Source organism: Eurypyga helias, unplaced genomic scaffold (genome assembly GCF_000690775.1).
Source record: "Eurypyga helias isolate BGI_N326 unplaced genomic scaffold, ASM69077v1 scaffold5209, whole genome shotgun sequence".
Lineage (NCBI taxonomy): Eukaryota > Metazoa > Chordata > Aves > Eurypygiformes > Eurypygidae > Eurypyga > Eurypyga helias.
Window position 1 is genome coordinate 56,290 of NW_010273898.1, and position 9,299 is coordinate 65,588.

General features: G+C 41.2%; 1 protein-coding gene across 1 annotated transcript in view; it reads left to right on the forward strand.

The window, feature by feature from the left end:
- Positions 1 to 8,983, forward strand: part of LOC104515604 (insulin-like growth factor 2 mRNA-binding protein 3) — a gene marked incomplete at both ends in the record, with an annotated part of 58,004 nt that extends 49,021 nt beyond the window's left edge. Inside the window, 3 exons of the mRNA XM_010159643.1 lie at positions 5,213 to 5,497; positions 8,153 to 8,287; positions 8,861 to 8,983. Coding sequence (XP_010157945.1) covers positions 5,213 to 5,497; positions 8,153 to 8,287; positions 8,861 to 8,983 — 543 coding nt within the window. The remainder of the gene's footprint in view (positions 1 to 5,212; positions 5,498 to 8,152; positions 8,288 to 8,860) is intronic.
- Between the last annotated feature and the right edge of the window lie 316 nt (positions 8,984 to 9,299).

The following is a 9,299-nucleotide window of genomic DNA, read 5'->3' on the forward strand; positions in this document are numbered from 1 at the left end:
GTGTAGGTGCTGTGTGTGTGCTACGGGATTTAGCTCTACCCAGGATTTTGGAAGGTAAATTTTGTGCCTCATGTATATGGAGTGTGTGTGTGTATTGTTTTAGTGTGGAATTAGGTGTTTATTGTTTGATCTTAGTTTTTAGCTCAGGAATGAGGTATGTCTGGTGGTGTCTTGTATTTTAACCAGGGGCTGCAATGTGAGGAGCTCAGGATCTGTGTCTTTGTGTGTATAAGTAGGTATATACTTTGAGTGTCCAGATGCTAATGGTCACCTTTTAATTAAAAAAATTGTGAAAAGAAACAATTGGTTTTACCCTTTCAATGAAGCACAAAGCTCTGTGTGTGCACACAACATGTATCCTTCATGAACGAACGAGAGTTCACATAACTAATACTTTTACATGCTATTATGGGTCAGGGCTAATGTTGCCATAGGAACGATAATACTGAAAATTCAGTGGTGTATGATTATAAGCTTAGACTTATTTTTTGCTTTGTTTTTATTTTCAGAAGTATTAATGAAAACTGTATTTTTATTTTACGTGAAAAAAAAAAAATCATTATGCCAAAGAAAAATTATCATGTAAATCTGTTTTCTCGGTATGCAAATGTAACTGTTCGGGGAGGAAAAAAGAAAGGTGGTGTATGTACAAGCTGTATGTGGGAGTGAAATATGTTCTCCATCTAGTGCTTGGTGTCATGGCGCTATCGATGGATGAATGACTCCAGCACAAGACTTGGTGCTTTTACTGTACTTGTTTATCTAGGATGATTAACCTCCGCTAGCATCAGAAGGGAGAAGGCTGGCCAAACATCCTCTCATAAGGAGCTCACAAGAGGACAGTGGTGATATGTCATCTTGACAGGGGAAAAACTCAGATGACTGATTTACAAAGTATTTGTTTAAAGGTTTCGTTTTTATGTAGGGATCATCCTACTTGTGAGCAGGTGTCATGTGAGTGTATAAGCCAGGCAGCTCTACATCTTACTAGAGCCTTGGCAGTAGTGTTGCAGTGTCTTAATGAACTTACTTTATAACAAAATTCTGAACTGCACTGTGAGAATACTGCGTACCGGCTCTTGCTGGTGTGCGAAACGCTCATTTGCCATTTCCACTAAATGCTAGTTTTTAAATGTTTGGGGGAGAAGGGCACCTCATCATGAGGAAGATTTACTGAATTTTTCTTTTTGTCCTCATGAAGTGACTCTAAGGCTTTTAGCCCTTGCGTAAATGACGGTTTGTGGGTTGTTTCAGTAGGTATCAGTAGTGCCCTCTGACAGAGGTAATAGCTTTACAAGTTAATAGTTATTAACTTGTGGTTGTGGAAGGAGACCCCCAGCCCTGTTTGGGAAGGCAGAGGTCTTTGCAGAAAGGTGGAGATATTGTTACTAGGGTTTGGCCTTGAGCATCAGGAGTGGTCAGCCATGTGAGGATGAGCTTTACAAAAGGAGCTGGGTTTGATGTGTATTGGGTGGACTGCAACAATGATGTTTGCTTTCACTGAAAGAGATGTCACTACTGCTGTGAAGAACCAGTCACTTGCTTTCCTCTGAGGCTCAGGCTTTCTCAGAGAGTGGGGAGGGCTCTCTTGATGACAAGTGCTGTGCTAGAATGCTGGTTTACAGGAATTTTGCATCCATGGAGAAGATAGTTCTTAATCACTAATCTCTTTCTTTTTACCCGTTCTCTCTCCTGAAGCAGTGCCTAGATGCCTTTAAAATTTTGGGCTTGTTATGGTTCTGAAGGACTGTTGACCTATCACTATGCCTATTCCAGCCCTATGTTTTATGCCACAAAATTGATAAAAAAGGGTTCAGAACAGTTGAAGGTGTATGACAATACTTTAAAAACCTAGCAAAAACTGCCGGATGTTGGAATGTGAAGTCCAGGCCCAACAGCTAAAGTGACCTTTCAAAAGCTGTGGGCTTGTGTCTTCTGTAAGACATGCACCAGAACTGGGTAGTTGCTGCATCACTGAAAATTACTTCAATTGGCATTGCCTTGTGTGTGCCCAAATCTGTGCAGAGAGTGGGACACCTACCGAGGAAATGTCAAATGGCTGGGGAGAACAGCATTTAATTCCTGACTCTTCTCATGACTTCTCATTACTTGAACAAGTCAAATTATAAAACAAGTCAGCCTATAAAATATGGAGAAGTATCTGACTCAGAAGGTGAATTAAATTTTTCTCTATAGGTATCTAGACTAATTTAACCAAGTGATACTACTGTAGTATCTCTAGTGTACTAGAGAATCTGGTATACAGTACTACTGATGCTGTAGTAGATCTAGTAGAGAAGTGAACTTTAAAGCAAGTTTGTCTTCAAAAACAACTATTCCAATCTTCTTTAATGTTGTTCTTCCCATGTGATCGTATGGCTTTGGTGGCCAGGGATTGTTCACTGCTGACGTAATTGATTTTCCACAATGGCAAGTTAACTTTTCTCAGTTTGCTTTGATCTGAAGGTACTTATAGTAATTTAGAACCATTTAGAAATTTATAAATTGTTCTTCAGTAGATAAACTCCAGCCTTCTTTCCAGGAAAATAGGGCATATATATGTGCCAGTTGTTGCTGTGTAATGTTTGTTGTGAAAACATGATAGGTATGTAGCTTCGTTGCAAAAAAAAAAAAAGCTTAGACTTTTTGTCCCCTACCACTTCTAAGGAAGAGTGGGAAGTCTCATGTGCTGATTTAATCCAAGGTTTCATATTAGTGCTGGGATTCTGGTCTAAGATGTTTTAAAGTGAGAGGAGATTGAAGCATTTTGGGACAGAAGCAATGCCTGAACTTGTCAAACAAATGCATGGAAGGGAATGAGTTGGGATGGATGTCAGTCTGGAGCCTACCAGCATGCTCATAAAATTGTTGATGCTTATCTCTCCATCATCTTGAGGTTTGATTCCAAAAGAAACAGGGCTTGTGCAACTGCACTGGTGGGTGGTGCTGTTTTCCCTCCCTGGTAGCAATTTGGCTTTTTGGCTAATTTCAGTAAAACTCAATGCAGAAATAGAGGATTTGGGTGTTTGCAACCAACAAGAACTTAGTATGTTCAGGTTGTGTAAGAGAGAGAGATGCCTCAGACCCCTTTCCCAGATGGGATTTCCATGGAGAGAGACTTCAGTGAAATGCCGTTTAGGCATTGGAAATCTATGCAGAAACTAAAACTGGAGACAGATCCATAGGGATGAAAGTTTCACCAGTCCTGCTGCTCACTGCCCTTACTGTTTTGTAAACACGGCTTTCTGTGTAATAAAAGGCTCTTCAAAGTCCATGGAGTAAAAGTTAAATGTCAGCTTTGAAATAGCCTCAGCAAATTCTAATTCAGCTTTCTTTTGCCATATGCTCTAAGAGATTCCTCTGTTATGGGAACAATTACACTCCTGCTCTGTTCCCAGAGGACCTGTGTCTCATTTGGTGAACAGAAGTATTTAATGAGCAGTGATCAGTTATTCAATATTTCGCTTTCCTTGTTTAGTCAGTGGTGTTGCCTCGGGCCTTATTTATTACCAGACCTTATTAAACACTGCTCCAAAGACACAAATTACTTGTTTTCTCATAAGCTCTTTACTGTCTAACTGGAGTATTTCAAGGGTGCTTGTTCAGCCCCTGGGGCATGAGGGGCATCTTCTCCTCAGTACCCATATAACATTTCTTACCTGCAAAGCTGTTGCTCGACTTCAACAGCTGCTTGAGGCCCAGACTGTAAATGGAACACCCAGGAGATGAGAAGTACTTGTCACTGGCTACCCTGAAAATCTAGGGGGTTGGCCTAGCATCGTCCTCTACCTCTGTGGCAGAGGTAAAGCATTGCTGAGGGTAGTGTTTGGTAAACTGGCAGTAACCACCCACAAATGTGCATGAACAGAAAGGCTGGATTAAGTTGAATATTTAGAGGCCTTGCTCCAAAGTATATGGTTATTGGAGCTTTTGAAAGAAAATGTTGGTGGGTTCTTTAATGAGATGGGAACCTCCCTCACCCTAGTGTGTGTAAGTTAAATTTTGTGTTTAAACAAAATCCCTTAGTAAACACTCGTCCAAGATTAAGCCTGGTTTTATAAACTCAGCCACTCAATGCATGGTTCAGTGATATCAATATATCATACTACTGATAATCTGAATAACAGACCGTCTGCAGTGAAACTCGACATGTCTTTCTTGGGCAAACGTGTTAATTTTATACCACTAGCTTACCAGTGTGTGCTGTACGTAGCTTGGTTACTTCTACTGTTTCTTGGATCTTTAATTCTATCTACTCTGTTCTGTTTGTGAATGGAAGATCTACCCTCCACAATTCTGACAGTTTTGAGTTGCGCTCCCTCTGCAAAGAGGAGGGGAACAGCAGGTCCGGCTGACTTGCAAGCTTGGTCTCACCTTGATTAGAAAGAGGGGAGGGTATGACAGACCACAGTGTCAGTGTGCATTTGGGCAATATCTCGCTGATAACTGGGGGCTCCACTTTGCCTAAAAGCACAAAAGAACTTGAAACACTATTAAATGTCTTCCAACACCTTTGCATCTATGGAGAGTTTAACAGACACATTTAATTGCTTTTAATTTCCTGGTTAACTTTTAAACCTGCTTACAGTGTGACTGGTTGGTAGGTTGCATGGTGCTGCCATAGTCTGCTAAGTGGTGTTTCAGGTGCCATTGACTGGCTTTGAATGCTTTCTTTCCTGCGGAGAATGAACCAGGAGATGTTGTCTTTTTTTTTTTTCTTTTTTTTTTTCTTTTCCTGTTGTAGCTATGTTATTGCAAAAGCTCAAGCCAAATAGCTGTGCTGGCAAAACCCTAATGAAGGTGCTGTGATAGCAGCTAAAAAGTTTTCCCTCTGGTGCAGCTTTAATTCTATTTGGGAAACTGCTTTAAATTAAATCAGGCAAAAGAAGGCTTTTGAGTGTAAAAGCTCTGTCTCCTGTGAGGTTTTGCTGATAGAGTTGCACCAGCAAAACCTTTAAAGTGCATAGAAGCCCAGAGCAAGCAAGAACTAACTTGTAGTCCTTAATATGGTGACTTAAAAAAAAAAAAATTGTGTAACCAAAGTCTTGACCAAAGAATTTTGAATGTAACTTTTCATCTTGGAACCAGCTTTTTAGCGTTGTCATGTGATTTAGAAAGACAAGTCTGCATCTGAATGGCTTGTCACTTCATAAGGTCCTGCATATGATTGTGTTTTTTTTCCTCCTCTCTTCTCCTCTTTGCAAATAAACAGAGCAATAGAAAAACTGAATGGGTTTCAGCTTGAAAACTATTCCTTGAAAGTTGCGTACATCCCTGATGAAATGGCAGCTCAGCAACCTCCACAACAACATCCCCAGGGAAGACGTGGATTTGGACAAAGGGGTCCTCCACGGCAAGGGTCACCTGGCGCAACCACAAGGCAGAAACCACAGTCGGATGTTCCTCTACGGATGCTGGTTCCTACACAGTTCGTAGGAGCCATTATCGGGAAAGAGGGAGCGACAATCAGAAACATTACAAAACAGACACAGTCCAAGTAAGTTACTTTACAAAATGGTAATTGTAAACTTTAATATGATGTTCTGTCTCCCAGCCTACCTTACCCTGGGCTGTGTCTAGAGAAGTGTGGCCAGCAGGGTGAGGGAGGGGATTCTCCCCCTCTGCTCTGGTGAGACCCCACCTGGAGTGCTGCATCCAGCTGTGGAGCCCTCAACATCAGAAGGACATAGACTGGTTGGAGTGAGTCCAGGGGAGGCCACAAAGATGCTCCGAGGGCTGGAGCACCTCTGCTATGGGGACAGGCTGAGAGAGTTGGGCTTGTTCAGCCTGGAGAAGAGAAGGCTCCGGGGAGACCTTATAGCACCTTCCAGTACCTGGGGTAAACTTTTTGCAAGGGCCTGTAGTGACAGGACAAGGGGTAAGGGGTTTAAATTGAAAGTGGGGAGGGTTAGATTAGATATCAGGAAGAAATTCTTCCCCGAGAGGGTGGTGAGGCACTGGAACAGGTTGCCTAGAGAAGCTGTGGATGGCCCCATCCCTGGAATTGTTCAAGGCCAGGCTGGATGAGGCTTTGAGCAACCTGGTCTAGTGGAAGGTGTCCCTGCCCATGGCAGGGGGGTTGGAACTAGATGGTCCACAAGGTCCCTTCCAACCCAAACCATTCTATGGCTTTATGTAAAGGGAAACTTGTAAAACTTCACAGCTAACCTGTGTGGTCAGAGAGCAAAAGAAGATAACAGTGAATAGGAAATCTTTTGCAAGATTTATTTAAGGACGGGATTCTGCCCTTGACACATGTTCAAATATTAGCTGACTTGTTTCTTCCTTTAACAGAAAAAGAAATTAGGCAGAGCTAGTAGGATGGTACTTGATGCTGGAGAGGTTGCTTACAGATGTACTAATAAGGCTCTAGCACAAAAAGTGAAATCAAAAGAGCTGTAATATGTTGATCTGTGGGACATACTGTCAGTGTGTATGTCCCATATCCATATCCAAGCGTTTATTCTAGCTTTAATTTGGGGCATTATTTGGATTTATAAATGGTTCCAATTTGGAGATGGGGAAGAAGGAGGAGGGAAAAAATAACCTTCTTGTCTCCCCTCACTACACCTTACACCTCACTCCCATGTATTTCTAGAGAGTACATCTGTTGCTAGCAAGTTGCAGACTACACCAAAACACACAGATTAAGGAAATGCACGGGAGGCAAAAAGCAAGCTGCTAAGTGACCTAAGAAGCTTAGAGCACCAGGGTATAGAGAGCTGGAGGAGATTTTTTTCAGTGCATGTTAAATCCTTATCAACAAGGAAGAGCTCAGTGCAGATACAAAGGGAGGTGGGGATCACGCTCAAATATTCTCCCAGGATACTCCTAAGAGCAAAGAGTGAAAGATGCTGCCTTCAGCAGTACACTGGTATGAGCCCCCCAGCTCTGTAGTTACAGAAGGCAGGGCCTGGAAACGAGCTGTCTGTGAGAGGAGTAAGGGTGGGTGGCTTCAGTTTTGAGAGTAGATAATGAGGATAATGAAGTCCCCCCTAATTACACACCTCCCACAAACTGGGATTATCATGATGCTCCTTCCAACCTCTCATTACCATGTTGTATCCCAGGAGACTATTTGCTGTGTTTAACACCACAGGTTTAAGATTTGTGATGTCCTGACAAGACTTGGTTTAGTTTGCCTAGGAGTAACCATTTTTTTTAAGATGACATCTAAAATGTCTGCTTCTCAGACTGTAAAAATCCTGGAAGATTGGCATAAGGAAAGCTTTTAGCTCTTAAAGAAGGATGGAGAGAGCAAAAATAATCACTGGTTGCGAACTTCACAAATAATGAGACTTCAAAAATGATATTTTCATTGGTTTGGGGATAGGAAAAAAGTCATCTACATCCTGTTGCACCATGAACTTCTTAGAAAATGCTGCATTCTGAAATAAAATGAATTTTCAGTATCAAAGAACTGGAAAAATAAAGGGGTTTAGTGAAAAGCGACATGGCTGTTTAAACCTGGAGACAGCTATGACTTGGGGAAGGGGGGAAGCAAGAAAGCAGATGTGGAAAGAGTATGTGACCTGCAGTTATTGGCAGAGGACAAATAATATCCAATTCTTGTTGAATTCCTAGAGCTATATAAACTATGGTATAGACTAGGGCGAATAGTTTTAGGATGATAGAGAGTGGGGCCTAGAGTAAAAGTAATGTCAGGTCAAATTTTAGGCTTAAAAAGCATAGGAAAGTAATCCAGTGCTATGTGCTAGGAAACACATGTGCTGCTGAGGTCATTAAAGAAGACAAGACGGGACAAAGCCTGACTGTACTGTAGCTGCACAGTTGTCATTAGCCTATCAGCGAGGGTGGTGATACAGTATTGGGAAATCTTGAAAAAATGTTGTCTTCAGTGGTTTACCACAGATTGTCTAACAACTTGGCTGAGTATCTTGATAGGAGTGTAATGAGGAAAGGAGTGCCCACAAAGATAGGGGTTAGCTGGTAAAATCAGGATGGGAGAGGCTCTCTATAACATGCACATAATAGTATTTACTTGTTTAAGTAGTTGTATACTTTGCAAAATTAACCCTCTTAAATGTAGTCAGTGTTAGCTCAAAATAAACTAGTTTTATGAGACTTTGGAAATATGCAAGGCATACTGTACGGAACATGGTTACAGTTAGTGTTTTCCTTTTCTTTCAAGAATTGATATTCATCGTAAAGAGAATGCAGGTGCTGCTGAGAAACCAATTACCATCCACTCAACTCCTGAAGGCTGCTCAACGGCTTGTAAAATTATTATGGAGATCATGCAAAAGGAAGCTCAAGATACTAAATTGTGAGTAAAAGGCATTTCGTTGTGGAAGCATTAAAAAGTCTGAATTCTTGTTGACTCCATTTAAAGATGTAGTCTTTTAAAAACTGTTAACAAGTCAATCTTTGCCATTATCTGTATTGAAATATGTAAAGGAACTAAGATTTCACCCCACCCCTTTTGGGACAGTCTATTGCTTAATTAGCCCCACACACATCTACATTTTCAGCCATTGTCTGGTTGTGATATTTGAGGTGAACTGGAGCAAATACTGATGTTTCTTGAGCAACTAATAGCTTTTAATCAGAACGAGCATAACCAGTTGTGAGCTCTCACTAAAAGCTTTAAGGTGTATTTCTTCCTTCCCAACAGCTCTTGCTACTTCAGTCTGAGTTTTATTTAGCAGGTATGTTACCATGAAGCTATAGCTAATAGTGCTGAAATGTGCATTGTGCTTGGACTCGTTCTGCATCTAGTATAAACATGTGTAAGTGAATGGGAGTTGTAGAGAGTTCTACGAAAAGAAAATGTATCCAGAACATGCGTGAAGACTGGCACTCCGGACTCAAGTCTCACTGGGTGTAACCTCTGTTACAGTACAGAAGAAATTCCCTTGAAGATACTGGCACATAACAACTTTGTTGGCAGACTTATTGGCAAAGAAGGAAGAAACCTGAAGAAAATTGAACAAGACACAGATACTAAGATCACGATATCTCCGTAAGTTTTTGGTGGCCTAATCTTTTGGTGAGGTGTCTCAGATGGCAGCAACGCCGCTGCAGTACATTCAGGTACAGAGTTGTTATAAAAATACTGTGTGAGTTTCGAAGGCTGAGGTAACAGCCAGGCCTTTCCATAATGTGGATTAAACTGTTACTTGAGCTCAGTTAAATTTAACATAAACATTGAGTCTTCATTGTAAACTCAGTCAAGAGCAAGCCTAAATATAACATAGGCTATGTGGAGCCTGCGTTAGACTGTATTTTAAGCATCGGTTGTTTTTAACATATTATACCATATGTAATGATAAAAGTCT